This window comes from Cervus canadensis, chromosome 4 (assembly GCF_019320065.1).
Source record: "Cervus canadensis isolate Bull #8, Minnesota chromosome 4, ASM1932006v1, whole genome shotgun sequence".
Classification (NCBI taxonomy): Eukaryota; Metazoa; Chordata; class Mammalia; order Artiodactyla; family Cervidae; genus Cervus; species Cervus canadensis.
In genome coordinates this window covers 48,085,137-48,106,890 of record NC_057389.1, presented here as the reverse complement: position 1 = coordinate 48,106,890, position 21,754 = coordinate 48,085,137, and the positions used below count along the sequence as shown (strand labels likewise).

The 21,754-nt window shown below is 34.8% G+C and overlaps 1 protein-coding gene across 10 annotated transcripts in view; it reads right to left on the bottom strand.

The window, feature by feature from the left end:
* CSNK1A1 (casein kinase 1 alpha 1) overlaps positions 1 to 21,754 on the bottom strand; it is a 47,403-nt gene that overhangs the window by 5,483 nt on the left and 20,166 nt on the right. Inside the window, exons 3-11 of one of the 10 annotated variants that reach the window (XR_006268975.1) lie at positions 18,926 to 19,052; positions 15,720 to 15,818; positions 13,274 to 13,357; positions 9,237 to 9,376; positions 8,284 to 8,362; positions 7,781 to 7,855; positions 5,450 to 5,556; positions 4,257 to 4,405; positions 552 to 2,305 (exon numbers count right to left, since the gene is read on the bottom strand). Coding sequence is in view for 6 of the 10 variants with exons in the window: in XM_043465007.1 (XP_043320942.1) it covers positions 2,271 to 2,305; positions 4,257 to 4,405; positions 5,450 to 5,556; positions 7,781 to 7,855; positions 8,284 to 8,362; positions 9,237 to 9,376; positions 13,274 to 13,357; positions 15,720 to 15,818; positions 18,926 to 19,052 (895 nt within the window). In the remaining 4 variants the exon portion in view is untranslated. Of the gene's footprint in view, positions 1 to 550; positions 2,306 to 4,251; positions 4,406 to 5,449; positions 5,557 to 7,780; positions 7,856 to 8,283; positions 8,363 to 9,236; positions 9,377 to 13,273; positions 13,358 to 15,719; positions 15,819 to 18,925; positions 19,053 to 21,754 lie in introns of those variants that run through there. The other 9 variants (XR_006268976.1, XM_043465007.1, XR_006268977.1 and 6 more) reach the window with 9 other exon arrangements.

Below are 21,754 nucleotides of genomic sequence, written 5' to 3'. Positions count from 1 at the left end.
CTTTGTTTTTCAACAGAACCACAAACTAGTTCAAAGAGATATCTAAGAGTAAGGCTAGGAAGTTTGTGATGAGCTTTTAAAATTCAGAATTCCTTAATAAGACATTACTTTTGACAAAAATATTGACTATAATATTTATATTCACTATGAATGCCATTTATATTAATGAACTTTTTCCCTTTTCCTATAACACGCTTGTGCAGTTTTTTTGTTTGTGCACAATCAGAATCAAGCTTGGAGAATTCTGAATCAGACTGACAATATAAAAGTTAAAGAAAAAAAAAAAAAGTTAAAGAAAAACAAAAAACAAAACATCAAAGAAAGAAGAGCTACAATAATTCTTCCTTTTCCACAGAACCTAAAATGTATTCAGTTGGGAAAGATAAGGGAAACATTTTTATCACTACAAACAAAATAGATGACAACTTAATATAGCCGGTACACACCATCCTCACACTGCATTTTAAAAAGACTGATGATCTGATTTCTTGTCTTTTCTTTTACGCAATTAATTCTGCTACAGATTTTGAAGGACGTGAATTTTAAAATACCTGTTACAACTGATTCCTTCCCCAATTGGTAGATGGTCTGCATTATACACCACGGAGTCAGCAGCACTGTGCTCTTCTAGGTCTTCTGACTGTTGTTCCAGGTCTTCCGTTGTTTCCAATCTGACAAGTTGAAAAGTTTGATAGGTCCAGCAAGCCTTAGAGATGTGGGCTTTAGATCATGTCAAATCAACTCTTAAGCAATCATCTTCATTTCCTGTTGGGTTATTTGGTTCTCTTTTCTCCAGCTTTATTGTCCGCAGTGAAAAAACATCTGATAAAAATTTCAGCAGCAGCTGAAACAGATGCAGCTCCCTGCCACTCCTCTGGATTGAGAGTATTCAGAGCAAAGCAGTCTCTCCAGATATTTCAAGGTCTTCCCCTGTCATCTGGTTTATGCTGCTGAATGACCAGCCACGTTCCTGGCAGCAATTGGTGAAGCCAGAAAAAGTTAAACTGGACATAAATGGTAAGAGAAGCCCAGTAAATACTGGAAGGTAATTCAAGGAAGATCATGGACATGTAGCATAATGTGATGGAAAAAGTATTTCTAATCTATTAAATGCCAACAATTTGACATCCATTTACATTATGATACAGTTATGCTTAGTAGCTAGTGGAACAGTAAACAGATGGGTTAAGATGATGAGAGTAATAGAATTCTGAGAGGATCCCCCTTTGGCTTTGCTACCTTCTGCAATTTTCCCCATCTCTGCCCTATACTAAAGAAACAGTGAACTTAGGTGAATTCTGAATGTCCTAAAAATATTTCTCTTTCCTTTACTATGTCTTAAATGTCCTGAAAAGTACCTTCCCTATAATCAATACAGTTGAATAAAAGGGAGTGGAAATGCATTTGGAAGTGTACCAGATGTAAATCTTTTCTTTTCCTCTTTAATCTGTATAAAAACAGTAACTGTAATCTTGTGGCACCTGAGCACTTAAAAACAGTAGTGATCACAGCCAGCTTTACAGGAGATGCCTTGTTTCTTAGTCTTTTGATGGCCTTTGAAATGGAGTATTTCAAAAGATCTTTTTACAAAAGTAAACAGAAGTCTATTACACATAGGAAGTCCATCTTAGCTAAGTCAGACTTTGAAGTCTTTGCACATTCTTAGTCAACTGCCAGAACAACTTATAGCTTTTGATGGAAGAAATGTTAGACATGGATTTCCCCAATATTATTATATAAAACATATTAGTAAAAGCTACTATTTGGGGGATCCCCCCTACCCCGGAATGCATGTGCTTGCAATACAGAGATTTACCTAAAAACTTACAGTAGGGGATCCTAAGAGAAGAGATGCCTTCAAACACCTTTATTACTTAGAAACTCCAGGCTTCACAGGAGATTTCTTACTGGATGACCCAGATAATGGAGTTGTGTTTAGAGGTTAGTTAGGGGGAATAGATTCTCCTTTTCATGCCACTTTCAAGCTTTCACGGCTTTATATATGGGTGGGTTTGTGGAAGATCTGGTTAGGGCACTAAGTTTTATATCCCAAATAAAACAAGTTAAAGAATTTTGTTCTGAGTAGTCTGTGGTGATAATGTGGTATGTTTTATGAATCATCCATGTTTGTGTGATATTTGTATAACCTCAGTGTCTAATAACGCTATGAAATTTTTACAAGATTTTAAGTTGCTTTTATGAAAAATGGCTACAATACAAAATAGGGATTAAACTTCAGTTTAATTACAATTTTTTTCGAAGGAAACATATTAACTCAGCGGATCCAACTTTTCATCTTTTAGACCTGGATAAGGCAGGACAAAAATTCTGCTTGTTTATTGAGTAAGAGACACAGTAAACTAACAACCAAACTAGCTCAAAATAAGGTTATTCTTTCTGAAGGCTGCTGAATGCCTGAAGGAAGATGTTCTAGGTCAGATAAGATTTCAATCTAATTTTAGTTCTAGAAACTGCAACTTGTGATGATCCTATTATCCCAGCTAGCTTTAGGCAAAAATTTGTTTCATTTTGTAAAAAAAGCAAATACACTGTAGGTGTCAGGTCCTCAGTTTAGAGTCTTTGTGGTCTTACCTAAATGGCAGAACCACTTCTTAGCAATACTAGCTAGCTTCCTACCTCATTGAGAATTTTGTTGACACTATGATTTAAGTGAAGTCGCTCAGTTGTGTCCGACTCTTTGCAACCCCATGGACTGTAGCCTACGAGGTTCCTCTGTCTATGGGATTTTCCAGGCAAGAATACTGGAGTGGGTTGCCATTTCCTTCTCCAGGGGATCTTCCCAACCCAGGGATTGAACCCAGGTCTCCCGCATTGCAGGCAGATGCTTTACTGTCTGAGCCAGACACTATGATTAGAAAGGGACAATTAAATCCCAACTATGATGCAGAGGCAGAGCACTGGACAAGCATCAGTGTTTGCCATCTCTAAGAACTCCCACTACATTAAACTTTCAACTCTGGATCCTTCCCAAATACAGAAACATGGAAGTGAACTACCTCAACTTCATTCTAATAGATGAGCTGCTGGGATGAGGATGACATCAGTTAACTATACTACTTGAACAGTATCCTCAGATTAGAACCTATTTTTATATTACAAAACTTTTAAAATGCAACACTAATAACAAGGACCAAAGAAGATCAAGTTCAGACTAGAGCAGTCATTCAGAAATTACATTATTAGAAACAACAACAACAAAAAAACCCCCAAACAAACCTTACCCACCGACTACACTTTTAGGAAGTAGGCAGGTATCAGGAGTTAAGCCCCAGAAAGGGGAAAAGAAAGACAGACAAATAACACAGGAATTGAACTGTGTGGCAACAGTGATAAGAAATGGTACTGTGTCCTAACAGTTCTACTCCTTAGTAGAATGTACTAAGAATGCCAGAGAGAGAGAAGGGAAATAGACTAGAAGCCAAGTGGCATTCGCCCCAGTTTTCCTTTTTTTCCAATTTGCAAGGCGTTAACTGCAGAATTCAGTTCTACAGTAGACCCCCTTTAGATCCTGAATATTTGTACAATTTAAAAAAACTGAAGCCCTAAGGAAAAAAATCCTTTTAAGAACACATGTTGGTAAATAGCAACTTAAAAAAAAAAAGAGACAGATTTATTTTTGTGATGAGAAAGGATGTGTCGAGCTTTTCAGTTATTTGAGCATTTAAGAGATAAATGAGGTGCTCTGCAACTGAGAAGACAGACACTCCGGGGGCAATGCCAGACTCCCCCCTTGAAATTAGATCATGTTCTCAATGTTCCATTTTAAATGCTAAAGCATTAACATGCAGAAAATTCTTAACACTGTTAGTTGAAAAGTCAAAATACCATGGCTAACCAGATTCATTATTAAAAATCAACAAGTGTTAGGTCTAGGATTTTGGATTGATTGATTATACCATATTCCCAACACCGAATGCTTATTTTGGAAAGGGTTAATGAATGAGTAAAAAAGATGCAATTGTTAAAAAATGACCCAAAATCCCAAGAGAAATGATATAATATACACACATATATGTATATACAAATACATATACATATATATATGAACAAGGACATTTGGGTTTAAAGTTAGTAGTCAAATTTTCCAAGGACGTCTTTTTTTAACAACAAAGAGCCAAATTTTTATGTATTTTAAAACCACCTCCTCGATCTAACACTGTTAGAAATGGATGAATTACCCAATTTTGTGTTCAATTTTTTTTCCCTGTAACGTCACTTGGTTCTTGGCTACTAACCTTTCATGTTACTCTTGGTTTTGTCAGTTTGCTTGCCTGTGGGGGTTTGGGCCTGCTGACCCTGCCCACTTGAAGAGGCTGCCTGCTGTGCTGCTTTCTGCTTTAACATTGTCCAATCAAATGTGTAGTCATATTGGTGATTCAGGGTCCTAGAAAATATAAAATTTTATGTTAATCCGTTAACAACAAGGTCCAATTTAAATGCTCTACTGAACTTTCAAACAGTGATGGCATTTCTTTTCTTTGTGGTAGCTCCTGTAAGATTTCTTTCCCTATAGTTGCCTTCCTTTTTGATTAATTAATTCCACTTTTTACATATTATGATTGGAGGGAAATGTCACCACTTTGGTCTGCTGTATTCAAGAATAATTAAATCCCCTCCCTTTTCAAAAAGAAGCTGCCTTTAAACTTTTTTGAAAGGAGCAGGGGAGTGGGAATGAAGGGCAGCATGAGAGAATTCCCCAATGGTCCAGTGATTAGGGTTCCCTGCTTTCACTGCCAAGGGTGGTGGTTCTATCCCTGGTTGGGGAACTAAGATCCCAAAAGCTGCTCTGTGCAGCCAAAAAAAAGAAGCAGGGCAGCATGAACAACAAAAATACTGAGTCAAGCTATCAGTTATCTGGGTGAATATTCATAACAGACAGTACCCCCTGAAGACAAATCAGAGTAGACACGGAACTGTTAAAGTTTGAGAGACAGACGTCTATGCTGACTTTGTCTATGCAAGACTTTTGTAGGATTAGAGGATTATCCCTAATTCTTCTCTTCCAACCAAGATTTTTGAGTCACATGTACTTTATTTTTCCCTTTTGTTTAAGACCAATTATGGGTTGTTTACCTAGGGACCCTAGAGTTTGGGCCTACCTCTACAGTATCATAAACTTTGTCGGATTTTTAATTGTTATTCATTTTGGTATTAAACAGGATTTTCTACCAAGTTGGAGAGTCCCCAGTTCCACCAACAGTTACTTATATCTAATACTTACATTCTACTTTGAGCAAGATTCAATGGTTTCTCCATCTGAAACTATAACACTTCAAGGACATTTGGAAATAAAAAAATGTCAGCCTCACAGTTCCTTAACATTTCATTCATATTGGTTAGATCCGCTTTTATCTGCAACTTGTCAGAAGAGGTATGTTGGGTGGATTGAACTAATTTCCCTCACCAGTTTATAGTCTTAAAAACTGACCTGAAAAGAATGCGGAATAGCTGCCTCAGGTACATGTAATCCGGGGCTTCCTCAAAGCGCAGCCCACGACAATAGTTTAAGTACATGGCAAATTCTGCAGGAAATCCCTACAAGTTCAAGAGTTAAAACATAACATTAAAAAAACAACAAAAAACTCAATTCTAAGAAAATTTAATGTTTTTAAACACAAGCAAGAAACACATTTTAGGTATCTTACTTCTTTGCTGGAAGATCTGAGAACTAAAAAACAATTATATGACTTGTTATCCACACGAATTTAACAAAATTTCATCATCCAGACCACCTTACTATGTATAGTATCTTTTAGTATTGGTAAAGGAAATGCATATCCTTTTCTTACAGTATCAGGTTCTTAAATAATTTAGATACCAGACTTCTTAACCTATTAGTTTACCAACGTCCAGTAACTGGATGGCAACAAAGAATAACTAAAATGAGGCCTGTAATGTTCTTTGCCAGAACAGGACAATGAATGGGTACTCTTTCCCCATTCTGAAATTACTTTTAAAAATAGCAGTACAGACCTATATTAACAGAGAAGTAAAACCACTAAGAGTGCAATCAATCATACAGAGCAATCAAAATTATGATACAGATCAATCCAATGCTTCATCCTATGAATAAACTAGGTTTATATATTTTTTTCTATAACTGTTATCATATTGTCCATATACATATTCTCTTTTCCATCAAAAGAAATCCATTAAAACATTCTTCTATATTATTTCCAACCTCCCCATAAACTATTTAGAAGTTCATGGCTGGATATTATTTGACCTAGTGAAGATATCCTAATTAACCTGTTCCCTATAATTGGACATTTGGAGGATTCCAGTTTTCCTCTATTATACTAATAAGTACATCTGTGGATATCAATTTTTTCCATGTTCGGTTTCTTAGCAAAGATTCTCAAAGATGTATATAAATTTTTTTAAGGCTATATATATTAGTCACCAAAAGGATTTTGCCATTAGGAATGTAGAAATGCAAGCTATTAAAACAAAAACTCCCTCCCCCATAATTATTCAATTAATATTTTAATACACATTGTTAAATTACAAAACAAAAAACAAAAAAACAAAAACAAAAACTCCCAAGTCGCTTCCCCTTGAGTAAATCTGAATGTGAAGGGTGATGAGTTACAGAGGCAATCTCTTCCCACAACCTTATGGTTTTGAGAAATTTCTCATATTCGGAAGATAGGATACAATGTGTATAACATTTATTTTTATTGATTATACTGATAGAAACAAATTTAATTTTTACAAAGTACTTTTATGCTATTTCATTTTTGGTGGACAGTTAAAAATGAAACATACTGCACATTTTAATTCTTAAAAAACTCGTAACAGGGCTTTCACTTTTTAATATACATTCACAGACTGTATTAATAGTATTCCATATTTATCATATGAACTTGCTTTTACAAAAGAAAACTACCAACATAAGTTACATGGTAAGTTATTTGGGTGAACTATAACATACGAGTATTTTACTCATCAGCCTAAAATTTATTTCATAATTTAAAACAAAGACTCTCAGAAAGGGTCTTATTTTCTCAACTCATCCCCTCCACTCCTGCAGATATGCAGAAAAGGTGAAAACCAATTTGTAGGTGGGGAGACACATAAAGACATCACCATTTTACACCCTTCCACAAAGTGCAATTTCAACTCATGCTGATTTCTCCCTTCTACCAGACAGATATATAATTATATATTGTTTTCTAATTATTTCAGGTATACAACTGTCACAAAGATGACCATGTGGTCTTCTTTCTATGGAAGAGACATCATGACACAAGTATCTTTCTATTCTCAACTCACATGCTTCTCTCTATAATGTTTGAGATTTCAGAGAAATGAGTCTGATTCAAACTGCCATCTATATACTACTGGACACTTCCTATTTTTGGATTGTTCTAATCTGCTTGCCTTTGTTTCCCTAACTCCTCAATATGCCAGTTGTGGATATTCTTTCTTCTCTGGCACCAGCTCAGGAATAAGGAGAATATTTCTTAATTGAATTTACTCACCTATCAGTGAGGTTCTATTAGAAAAGTTTACCTGCTCTCTTATTTTTTCTCTAATTTAAAACGGATCATATAGCATGTAAACCAGAGACATAATTATTTAAAATGACTCATATGTTCAAGTCATTCTTAAAAATACCAAGAATCAACCAAAAGTAAAGTTAAAACAGTAAACAGTTACTCAATAGGAAGTTTAAGTTCTGAGGCTGGGAAATAAAATGTTCATTTTTGGTTTTGGATCATTCATATTTTTAAACAAATCATCAGTCTACACTTACCTTACATAAAACTTCAACAGGTGTGGACATCTTCTTTTCACTAATTTTTTCATATTTTTGTTTCTTTGTTGCAGCCTGTGGAGAATAAGAAACAAACCACACAAACAGACTCAATATTATGAGAAGATAAACTAAACTTATTAGTTTAACATGTTACACATAAAAATAAACTTGTGATTCAAGAGGAATCATAACCTAGGGAAAAAAGGAATGAAAGCATAATACATTTAAAATTTTCCCCCTAAGCTGTTAACTTTTCATATGACTTTCTGCTTCAAGAATATTTTTAGCTAATAGGAAAGACTGAGTCTAACAGGAACATTAAAATGTATGATTTAAGTAAAAATAGGTGGGGTCAAATTTTAAATTAGATTTCTTAACCCATGTTCAGCAAGGGCAATGGCATAAGCAGATCAACTAGTTCTACTGTACAGAAAAGTAGACATTTTCAACATAATGGCAACACACTAAAACAAAAAGCAGGCAATTTGAGTCTGGTTTACCTTTAGTCCTTGCCACGGCAGGCTGGTTCTATTAAAATACATCAAAACATATCCTAGTGATTCCATGTCATCTCGGCGACTAGAAAGGAAAATATAAATTTATAAGCTGAAGTTATTATGAAGAACATGTGAAAGAGCCAGGTACACCAGGAGAAATGTTTCCGAGCAAGGATAGAGAGTAATTTGTCATCATGAGCAAGTTAAGGTAATTTTTAAAAAGTTCCAAATGGGTTACTTCTAAACAAAATTTTCTCATAGAATTCAAAATTATAAAATCCAACATGATCCTGCAACTTAACTTTTAGAGAAAAAAGAATTTAGCTAAATTAACCTTCTTCTCATGAAGTTCCCTAACCTGGAAGTGTATAATTTGTCATTTCTACGCTTATTTTAAGGGGCAAAAATAAAAATGATTGACAAAAGATGAAAGTAGATGAAAAACTAGAATTCAAGTCAAAAAACAGAAAGAGTACAGAAATTATGACAGTGTTTAAACCAAATCCTTTATGTAGGGGTGGAAGAGGAGAACAGAGGATGGTCCACCAATCAAATTTTGATTTATTAGGAATCATGTAATATTTTCCGTATGAAAATAACCAATACATTCTTTCCCCAAACTCAGCTTGCATCACTAATATATAAAAAGCACAAGATCACCATTAAGGAAAAAAGTATTGCTTTTAGCTGCAAAAATAAAGTTGCCTTTAAACTTCTAACTTCCACGGTGCAGTATTTCCTCCTCAAGAGACAAGTTTCAACAAAGAAAACAAAAACGCCTCATTTAATTGGCTTCTCTGAACTGTCTAAAGAAGCAGGTAAAGGATTAATAAGTGTCTTTCAAATCTTCAGCCAAGAGGCAAATTTAGATATTATAAGAAACCAAGTAAAATACTTCAAAAACCCATCAATGGCTTTTGCTAGGGATTTGATAAACACACTCATTCCAGACTTACCTCTGCTCAATACCAAGATGTGCGTTGATGCTGGCATACCGAGCGGTGCCGGTGAGGTTCTTATCTTCTCTGTACGGTATGTGTTGCCTGGTCCTGTTGTCTCTGTACTTTTTGGCCAAACCAAAATCAATAAGGAATAACTTTAAAAGAAAATAAAGAGACATTAGATTCCCAATCTTTTTCAGTCGAACTGCTTCTTATTTATTAAATGGCATTTATTCTATTTTGTTCAACCGTATCAAAATAAAGCATCGTAAGCAGAACAGATAATGAACAAACTTAACATTCCAGTAAGCTTTTACTAGACCTCATCAATAAATCAGGTTAAAAAAAAATACAGTTACATCAAGCGGCTGATCCCTGTCAGCTGAACAATTTCACAGGCCCAGCTCACTATACATTCAGAAGCCTGCCTCTGGAACCTCCAACATAGTGGAGAACTTGTACACGTGCTCGACAGCAGAGCTGCTGACAAGTGTGCTGTGTGCCATATGAAGCCTGACATCCTGTTACTAGTGGTGAACAAGCATGGGGTTAAAAAAAAAAACTAGACATAAGCCACCTGGAACTCTTCCATTCTACAAAGGCCACTCTTTAGTATGTCAACAGAATGTTCATTATCTGAAATAAGACAACTCTGAAAGTTTGATATTGACAATAAAACCAGGATTTTTATTTATAATAAATAAGTACTTTAAAACAAGCATACACTTCATTTTATTCCCAAATGACATTTACACATGTGATCGGCTTAAGCTTCTGGAAAATATAACAAGTTGATCTATTACTTAAGTCAAGGTGGCTTACAATTAGCAGCTTAAATGAGCTAACTAAAAACCGAAGTATTAATAGTATTTCAAAACAAAATAACATTTAGTGCTGTTTCATTTATATGACACGCAGGGAATAAGATGCTCATTTATAATGCAGCTAATTTTTAGAAGTAATTCAGGTTTATTCTCCATGATTAAAACTTTTATAAGAAGAACAAAAGAAGCAAAAGTATTTTTAGGGGAAAAAGCCCAAAATATGTTCATATTTACCTACCTTCTAAAGCAAAATAATCTTAACTAAAAATTTTATTTAGCCTTTACCATAAAATCACTTATTTAAAGTTATGCCTACAAAATTTATTAAGCAAAGTAGGTCTATGTGCTCTTACACTATGTGGCCCTACATTATTCTTTTCTAGTTACACCTCAATTTTGTACTTTTTCTTCCTATTAGGCTGACATTGGGCCCCTTCTGCTACAGTTTACAGTGTGTGATGTACTGGGAAACATGATCACCTAGCCTGTTAGGGTCTGCCTCAAAAAATAAATAAAGCAAGTTATTGATTTAAGTGGAAAAGATACCACCAAGTGCTTCTTTTAGAAAGATGAAAAATGCTTATTGCAGGCAGGCACTATAATCTAGCCTCAGTTAAGACACTGGGTAGGAAAGACTGAGATATGTGCTTCTGTAACCATGTTAACATTGAAATACTTATTTTCATCTAGTCTATTACAAAGAATAAAGATTAAATTTTCAGTAAAATGTAATTGGATAATGAAAGTTCTTTAGTATGATTAAATGACTGAACAACTGAGTTACTATAAAATAGGAACAGAGAAGTTAATGTTATAAATCACGAAGAGAAATAAAGACTTAAAAATATGAGCTTTAAGTTTCTTTTGATATGAAAACTGGCTCAGTACTCAAATATTAAAATGAGCAATATATATTTCTGTTAAGCAAAACAAAAATTATGACTAAGTTCTACAGATTCACACCGAAAAGAAAACAAAGGAAAAACAAACACAAAAGGACATCCACCTTTATGGCATTTAAAAACTATCTCTAAGAATTATGTGAGTTATGAATAAAAAGTGATTAGGACAGATTTTCTTCTAAGGACTATCTTCTGAGATTGCTTTCTTTAATACTCCAAAATGGAGGAGAAAACAATAACCAACTCTGATAGGGTTAAGTCTGACAGTTATTCATTCATGCCTAGATTCAATAGCTTCATGTCCAACTCAATAACCACTTTCTTAACAACTGGAAGACTCTGAGAATTCTTTCCTTCCACAACTCTAAAGGACAAAATCTAACTTATCAAGGAAACAAAAATGAAACACTATCTTCTTAAGAATCTCAGTATCAAAGCAAAAAATTACAAAGCAAATGAATTTAAAATTTTCTCCTCCTATAAAAACTGAAAGTAAGTCAGGGAAAGTAATGTCACTGATAAAAAGGTATTCCATTTGAAGAGCAAAACAACTGAAAACTACTTAAAATTTAAAAAGTTTAAATCTCTTGATAGTTCATTATCTAATGGTACCTATTCATGCATGCTTCTTTAGTAGCTTTCCATGCACTGAATTTAAAATGAATAAAAACATACATAAATGGGAAATGTTTACATGAAACCATGTGATACCAAGGATACAACCAAAATAGCCGCAGATATGTAAAACCAAACAAGGAAAAGTCAATATCCAATGTCATAAAATATTTTTTTTTATAGGTCTGCATATACAAACAAGACATCTAAACTCTGGTGGTCAAGCTGCCTTTTTGTGGATTTTTTAACTACATGTTCAAAAATTTGTGCCTGTTTTAAAGAAAGCAGCATATTCTTTAAAGGCATACAGAAATGAGTTAATGTTGGGTATACTGGGATAACTCATTTAGGAGAGGTGTATTTTCTTCAGAAATACTATTGCCTATTTTAGGTTTTGGTATTTGCAACCATTTTTCTCTTCACCAGAGGTCACATTTCCTTGCCCTTTCAAGAATTCACAGGATCACTTTTCCTTATACCCCAGAAAACCTATCACTATAAGTAATTATGCTGTAAGATATGAGTAAATTGTGTGAATGTATACGGATAAGGAAAAATAGGGCAGTAAAGTTGCCTTACAATGTACCTGATTACCCACCATTCTCTCTCTGCCCAGTCAAGATCTAGTTAACACAGTTGGTTATTTCTTTGTCTGTGAATAAAAATAAAACCTAACTTCTAAAACCTTTTTAACAGCAGGAGAACATAGTTCCTGATATAATGCTGGGCAGTTTGGAAAAGGATTAAATGATTGCCCAGATGATACATGCGGTTTAATAAAGAAACTACAAAGTATGCTCACACATCAAATGCAAATTTTTTCCTTTTTTGATACTTATGTCAACATTTACTTCTCAGTGTATACTATTGATAAAGATTCGTTCATTCAGGAGCTTCAAAAATTAAGCACCTAGGTGGTGTTGATTTTTTTAAAATTTATTTTCCTTTGTTTATCTGAAAATTCATACAATAAATAAAGCCAGCTTCCCAATAGTAAATGAAGAGTGAGTGAAAAGTTTCCTTACATTAAAAAAAAAAAAAATTTAGAAAATTTGAGTGTTTTATCTAGCCTGCCAAATATAAATCATTAGGTTATACATCTGTTTATTTATTTATGTGTTATTAATGTTAATTGATAAGTGCTTCAATTATGTTATCATTAGAATGCAGTGCATTCTAGTTCCAGAGTATAGAATGATCTTTAAGCATTTTATGCTACTTGGTTGAAGTTGAGAGAATTCTCATACTGAAGCAATCGATTCTGAAAAAAACTAGATCTGAAATCTGATACACACTTAACTCCTGAAGTTCATCAGGGAAGGGGAAGAGTTGAGGCAGAATATCATCATTCAGCAGTGATGCAACTCCAAATTATTTTTTAAAAATTGAACAGTCTATCTCAAATCTACCACTAGCTAAACAATATCAATGTTAGACCAACATATTTCCTCTTGTGGATGTTAGAGATCTTAAACATAATCCTGTTTTCATTTAGGTTTTCCCTAAGTTTTACAAGCTTTAAGCAAAAGCCATAAAGAAATATCTTAGTAATGTTATATGTTTGCCAAGTATGTCTGAATAATGCCAACGTAAGAGGTGCTTGAGCAAGATCTATATTCTCCAGAATTAAAACAAACAAAAATAATCAAACAATAAGAAAGAAAAGCACATGAATTTGGGATTGAGGTTGGAATAGGAGACAGTTTCAGACCTGGTTTAATCCTGAGAAAGATGGGTCCTGAGAAGTACTAACAGTCATGCTTCTTTTCCTCTTCCCCACTGGAGATTCTAAACACTAAACAGACAATAGAGGGTGGCAGTGCATCAAACAGTATTGCTTACATTGCAACAATGGCCGGCGCAGACAGGCAACACCGAGGCATGAGAGAAAGAACAGGGTAGCCAAATGCCATCCTTCTTCCACCAAGCACTGTAGCTTCTCAGTTTTCCAAATAAGAATCACATGCTTAAGAACATTTGAATTCTGGAAAGTATTCAGGTTTTTAATGCCACTATATTGTGTCACTGCCTGAAACAGGGATAGCAATGGTGACATTTGGCTCTTTAATTTTTAATACAAAACAGGGAATTTGGATCTGCAATCTTTGGCACCACAATCTGCCCTTCCCCTAAAAAAAGATTGCACAGGGGGAAAAAAATCTTCAGTAAGGAAGAGGTAGAAGGCATTTAGTCACCTTAAAATTTATTTCCAAAAGCATGCAGGGCTGATTACTGGAAGAGTTGAGCAAATTCACTACGGTTGGAGTGACTACTCCTAAATATCAAATTCAGAACAATTTTCCAAATAAGAAATTTGATTTTAAAAATCAACCTCAAATGCCCCCCCACCCCCAACTCTACCCACAAATAGAAAACTACTACAACAAGCTGACCCAAGAATCCAGTCTCATACAACTGGCATATTTCAAACTACAATACAGAAAACACTAAAAACCAACTACATAAACAAACACTAACCTAAAATGTTCAAGAACAACATTCAGAATCTTAGGTAAAACACTGCACTTCTAAACCTATGGTCTCTCTGAATCTGTGTAACAGCAAAGCAATTTCACAATCTTCTTTTTAGTATCTCTAAAAGAGGACATAAGATTCTAAAAAGGTTTACATATCACTGGGCAATCTGGATTTCCTAACACAACTAAGTGATTAATAAGCTATTTGGGGCGGGGTGGGGAAGCAGAGACATTATCTGAACTATCATTAAGTTTAAGACAAACCATGTACTGCAACATCAACATGCAGAACATGGATTACATGAGGATAGAGGGTCTTTAGCAGGAAGAAAATGGGAAGAAAAGGCTGGGAAATGGTCAAAAGATTAGGGTCATTCTGACAAAACTGCCTGCCAAAATTAAGACTAGTAATATTTCAATTAAATTAACCAGGTTTTAAAATAACAAGAACCTGGATGCTTCAAAGAGAGAAGCCACATAATATTTAAAAAAAGAAAAAAGATGCGATTTGGGAATGGCAAGAAAGGTTACATGTAGACTTAAACACCTTCTATCATTTAAAGCTCAGCTTTCAAGAAAAATAAAATTAAACTCCTAAAACCTGGTCAGACCAACATTAATGTCTCACGCATTAACAAGTAACACCACTTCTAATGGTAATGGCTCCAAGTTGGCATTCATACAGGCAAACAAAGGTAAACATTTACAGCTGGACCTAAAAACATCAAACATTCCCTAATGACTAAATAAAACAAATAGTAATGTTCCTTCCAAAAACAAAACAAAAAACACAAAAACCCCCAAGTTGTCCTGAAGTTGAGAATTTCTATCAGATCGTCAGATCATAACATGCTTAGTGCATTGCCAATGCTGCCTGTCTGCCCGAGCTCAACAATTGAAAATAAAAGCAATTCACTCAGTAAAACTAATCATTGCAGAAAATTGTCAACACAATTAGTTTCTAACTGCAATCATGCGTCACTAGCTAAAACCCAATCACCCCGTAAATTCAACCATTCTGTGGCCCCCAGAACACTAATTTCATTGTATGAAAGTTAATTTCACTTGTCTACACTTTCCTTTGAACAGGAGAGAAGAGGGGTGGAGACCCCACCCAAATAAACTGTCAAACGACTTTTGAAACAGGCCCCAAAGTTATCCTTTTGAATACACAAATCCAAGGACTGAAGAATTCTCATGATCAACCTTGCTCAGTCAGCAAATGCTAACGCCATGGTGACAGATGGGCGGGACAGTGGTTCCCGCACTGGCACAGCACATATATTGCAAAAACCCACACTTCAGAAAGAAAGGCTAAAATCTGATTTTTAGCATTCAGGAGGAAAAGTATATGGTATATGGGTTTTTTTGTTTGTTTGCTATTCGAATGAATGAAAAATACATACAATAATATAGATGATTACATTTCATTATAAAGCCCTTGGAATTTTATATTTCTATATAAATAACTAACTTTGGTTGGGTTAAGTTGGAGAGAATTTATTTCAAGTTACTAAGTTAATGGATTAGCCTTCTAGTACAATCTTTTAAAACAATTATCAATAGCAAATTCAACTTACTATGACTTTTTAAAAGACTTAAAAAGTTCACCAAAGTTCATCAAAGCAATTCTTGGAAGTTTTACTCTTTGTTCTTTCATGCAAAGAACATTTGACTAACCTTATTACAGTGACGCCCAATACCCATTAGGAAGTTATCTGGTTTAATGTCTCTGTGTATAAAATTCTTTGTATGCACATATTCGATTCTACTGATCATCTGGAAAAAAGAGGGGAGGAGAGAAAATCAAGTTAAGTGATTTGCACTAAGAAACAAAAGAAAGCAACATATTGTGTCTCAATTATTTCAATATGTCAATCATTTTTCAAGATCACAAGTATACTTTATTAACTTTATTTAGAGTTCAAAAAGACAATGCTAGACAAAATTAAAAAGGACAACCAGGCTCTGAATTTACCTTCAGACTAACAGATATACAAGCATAAACCAGCAGTTTCCTTTGAGCTTATTCTTTCAATGTGAATGATTATAAACATGACAGTACCTAACCTGATAGATAGAACTGTTTTTTTTTTTTTTTAAATTACAAAAGTAATAAACTTAGAATTGTTTCAGTCGTTGAAAATTATATAAAGTAAACATCAATCCTATGCCCCTTGAGGTACCTGTGTAAAAACAGCCTGGTATTACTCAGATCTATTTTCATCCTCTTCTATATGTACACACACAAACTTACATGTGCTTCCGAGTACAGGGTGTTGACCAACTGACAGATATAGTTATACATCGTTATTGCTTTAAACTAAAATAGAAGTTGTCCACTCGCTTTATTTCTGTTCACTTTTTTTAACTAATTATATCCCAAACATTTCTTGAAGTTGATACCATACAATGTAAGCATGTAACTTTAATACAAATGGGGACATATACATGCTGGGTTTCCTTTCTGGCATGCTTTTTGGACTCTCCCATGATTTTTCTGCATATTTGTATGATCATATTCCAAAACTAACAAACATGGCATTCTAACAAGCTTTTAATTTCCTGGAAATTCTGCCAAGTCAAGTGGTATGGTCTTATCATTCTTTTTAACGGCGATAAATATTCTATGGCACAGACGGAAGTACTCCCCAACTGTCCCCAGTTATCCCCTAACTCACAGTACTAATGCTCATTGTTTTCAATATCCTCTCACCACAAACAGTAACACTATCAATATACTTACATATCCTTATCTACTAGCACTTCTATTTCTGTGGGTTATAAATCCCCTATCATTGCAGGGAGAGTTGCTGCTTTGAAATAGACTATAATAACTCATTTTTTCAGCAGTAGTGTTTTTTTCCCACTAGCAGTTATCTTTTTTCTAAATCTTGTCAGTTTTCACAGGTACGACTTCACTTGTAAGTTCCTAACAGTTAAAACCATGCTCCCTTTTACTGACCTTCTGGACTTAGTGCTATACTGTGCACGGTCAATCCACACTCATCCATTATGTTTTTGGCTTGTCCTTTCCTCATCAGTTTTTAAGAATTCTTTGCATACAACAGACAATCTTTTATCAGTCATTTGTTATGTAAACAGATTTAAATTTTGAAAAAATTTGTCATTTAACTCTATTTCTTCTATAATAGTTTAAATTTTTAAGTTATCAATTATGTCTACCTTTTGGATAAATACAAGTTGTATTTGAAAATGTCTTCCATGTCCAAAGGCTGCCAAATTACCTTTCTGCCCATATGTTTTTCCTCTTCTTAGTAGTGTATGTCAGGATTCTATTTTTACTTGCCTGCATTTTCTCTAGAGCTTTTATCACCAAGGATATAAATTCTAAATCTTATTCCTCTACCTTGGCAAATGGCTTGTGAAGGCAAATTGTAATCTCTGGCTTAAACTATATACTCAAGGAAATAGATGTATACAATGTTCAAATACCATCTTTAGGTACAGCAGTAATTCATATATTAAATAAGTAAAACAAAACATTTGTCTCACTTTTTGTACCAGTCAAGTACATAAAGTATTTGTTCTAGCCTTTAAGTATTTGTTCTAGCCAAGTAATACTTATCATTAAACTATCAGTATTAACTCAGGGGGAAGGTCAGGCAAAAGATAAATTAACAGCACAAACTAGAGACTACTCAAGTGTTGCCTGTCATTTACAGAGCAAGATCAGCTGGTTCTTTCTTAAACAGATGCCTTCCTACAACCCCCTTCCCTAAATTACATTATGTCTCTGATGTTACCAGAGTATCCCACATAGACTTCTATGACAGAACCCATCCATTTTTCTCCACTAACTCTATGTTACAAGAGGGAAGAAACTAGTTCTTATTTTTTGTACACTCCAGTGCTAAGTACAGTGGCAGACCCTGAATGTTCATTGCATGTATGCCTACATGTTACTGAGTCTACAGAATACAAACTCTTTTATTAAGATTCGCTCACATGTCAGTTAAAGTGTACTAAGAAGTCATGTTTTATGCAAGGTCCTTGACATTTACCTGTTATCTCTGACCATAATAACTGTTTCCTCAAGGTCTGTTCCTGACCCTATTCTCCCATCTTAAAATTCTCTAAAACTGGTTTTCTTTTTTATTAACTTTAGCTAAAAAAAAAAAAAAAAAAAAAAAATCTAGCCTTGGGCTTTAAAACAATTTCATCCAACCTTAATCAATGCATAAATCCAATTCATGACATAAAAATTTCCATGGTTTTGCTTAAATATTACCAATACCTGAGAATCCTGTAAGAAGCATCTACTTGGTCAAAAACTGTTCATTAAATTACTTCAGTACCTTATTTTCCTCAAAAATACACCTTTCATAAGGGTTCAACACATAATACCATTCAATTTGCTTAATCAAAATTTCAATATATACATATTTGTTTATATTTGCACACACACACTCCAAATCCTTTCTTCAAACAAAATCTTACAAAGAAACCTGTTATACTCAACACTAAAACAAATATACTGTGTGATGGGAGTAGCTCGAAAACTCTTTTAGTCTATAGGTGAATGAGTGAAGAGTGAAGTCGCTCAGTCGTGTCTGACTCTTCGAGACCCCGTGGACTGCAGCCTACCAGGCTCCTCCGTCCATGGGATTTTCCAGGCAAGAGTACTGGAGTGGGGTGCCGTTGCCTTCTCCAGGCTATAGGTGAATAAACCAGTTTAATTCATTTTTGTCTTATACCACAGGAAAACACCTGCAAGACTTATTAGAGTAACACACTTGAATGACTATACTTTTTAAAAAGTATATACAGGATTATAATACTCTGGTTTCTACACTGAAATTATAGTTAAGTAATACTAAACAGTAGTATTTCTTAGCTTTTATTTTCATGTAAGTTTCACATACCTGGTCAGCTAACATAAGTACAGTTTTCATTGTGAATCTTCTTGAACAGAAATTGAAGAGGTCTTCAAGGCTGGGTCCAAGAAGATCCATAACTAGCACGTTATAGTCTTTTTCCTGACCATACCACCTAACAAAGAAGGAAAGAGGAAGGCATTATAAAAAGCTGATTATCACTTAACATGGCCAAATTTTAAAAATGTAAGATAGTTTCCCTCTAGGTTTTTATTTAAGGTTGTTTTCCTCTATTTAGCTGATGACCCCACTTACTGACTACATTGCCCAACACAAAATAATGTATAAAGGGATTTTTTTCTGTCAAGCAACCCACTGTCCCATTAAGTTAGTACTTGTGTGGCAACCTTAAAATGCTTCTTAAGCACAGCAGCGGAATTCTCTATCCATGCACCATTAATTCCTGTAACCTTGGGAAAGTTTCTAAACCTCACCTGGTCTTACTTTTTAATTGAAAAAATGAAGGAGATTTTTATCAGTTATTCCAAAATGTTTCAGAGAGTAAATATCCATTTTATTATAACTCCTGTTCCACTTCCTACCAAGTTCTATTTATAAGAAGTCACATTCTTGCTTAGTTCCAGATTACAGAAAATACTCCCATTACCACAAGGATGACATTCACTTTTTATTAGAAGGATCATGCTTTAATTATCCATTGCTATATTTCTGTGTATATACATTTATCCCCAATAACTCTAGGAATATCAACTACTAGTTTCAGAGACTCTAAGGATTAGGAATCACTGCAGTAAGTGATTGCAAGTGTCTATGTCTCTAGGTCAGATAAGGGTAGTTTCTGAAAAATACGCACTATCATTTGTATTTTAAACTTAGCTAAATTATGAAATTTGCTTGAGGGAATTCCCTGGCAGTCCATGGTTGGTTGGGACTCCTTGCTTCTATTACAGGGGGCATGGGTTTGATCCCTGGTCAGGGAACTAAAGATCCCACATGCTGCATAGTGCAGCAAAAAACAAACAAACAAAAACCCAGCTTGGAAAAGAACTGGCTTTTATTTAAAATGTAAACAAAACAAAAGAGGAAGCTATTTTAAAGCTGACTGTCTTTAATAACTCTAATAAGAAACTATATCTGGATTTACCATTTGAAAAGTTTACGTGTTTTAAAAATATTCAGGACTTCCCTGGTGGTCCAGTGGCTAGGACTCTGTCTGGGTTCCCAATGCAGGGGACCTGGGTTCGATCCCTCAGCAGGGAACTAGATTCCATATGCCTCAACTAAAGATCCTGCATGTTGCAACTAAGACCTGGTGCAGCCAAATAAAAATAAATAAACATATATTTGAAAAAAAAATTCAAAACAGGGAAAAAATGCTTTAAAAAATCTGTTTTAAACATTTAGTGTTTTTGTTGTCATTCAGTTTCTCAATCATGTCCAACTCTTTGTGAACTGCCTGCAGCATGCCAGGCTTCCCTGTCCTTCACCATCTCTCAGAGCTTGCTCAAACTCATGCCATCCAACCATCTCATCCTCTGTCGTCCCCTTCTCCTCCTGCCTTCAATCTTTCCCAGCATCAGGGTCTTTTCAAACAAGTCAGCTCTTTGCATCAGGTGGCCAAAGTACTGGAGTTTCAGCTTCAACATCAGTCCTTCCGAAGAACACTCAGGACTGATCTCCTTTAGGATGGACTGGTTGGATCTCCTTGCAGTCCAAGGGATTCAAGAGTCTTCTCCAACACCACAGTTCAAAAGCATCAATTCTTCGGCGCTCAGCTTTCTTTATAGTCCAACTCTCACATCCATACATGACTACTGGAAAAACCATAGCTTTGACTAGACGGTTTGATTTAGGATTAGCACTGACTGGTTTGATCTCCTTGCTGTCCTACTTAAGTGTGGTCCCATACTGAGGTCCAACAAATACTATCCCTAGAATTTTATGTAAAAGATCAGAAAGGGACTAGACTTAAAAAGCGCACATTGTTTCCTACACTTTTGTTTCACCTGTTCCTGAGGACTACTTTGCAAACAGGAAACATGAATAACTACCAAACACACAAAGAGGAATTCATTTTCACATGTCTTTGCTGAAAAAGATAGCCTGGTGGGGAAAGAGGGTTTGTTTTTTTTTTTTTTTTAACCTTACAGAGATTGTGCCCACTAGCCTAAGAAAAGCAACAGAAGTGCCAATCTGCTAATGGCTGAGATTGTATCTAAAACCGTGTTCAAAGCGTCTGTAAAATTCTCTTCTCAATCCTTTATTTTCCATACAGGAATTCAATACCCTTCACATTCATTCCAACATTTACTTTGAAGAAAAGCTCTCTCACACACAAAAAAGGTCACAGTGGTGGGTTTTGGGGGGTTGAGGGATAGGGGTGGACGTGGGAAGAGATGGGTAAAACAAAACAAATAATAATACTGAAAGATAAGTGATGAACAAAATGAAATAGGGTTATGTTCTCCTTTCCTGATTCCTCTTGTTTTCCTTCTTTTTTCTCCTTTCTGTACTTAACTGCAGAGGTAAATTTGTGCTGGGAAGCTATCAGGAGCTTCAAAACCAATTCTTACTATTATAAATATCCAATACTAAGAATTATGGCAGATTTTTAACATAAATCTAATTTAGCTAGGTTTTAAAGAAAAAGAAATGACTCTAATCAAGAATACAAAGTACACCTCCAACTAATAAAAAAATTAAAAAAAAAAAAAAAAAAGAATACAAAGTACAGAAAATGCTAAGGAAGTGAGGGGAAGTCACTAAAAGTCAAAGGCAAAAGAGAAAGCACAAATCTAACTCTCATAAGACTACATCTCACGAGTACATCAACAAATTTGTACCAATAGCTCCTTA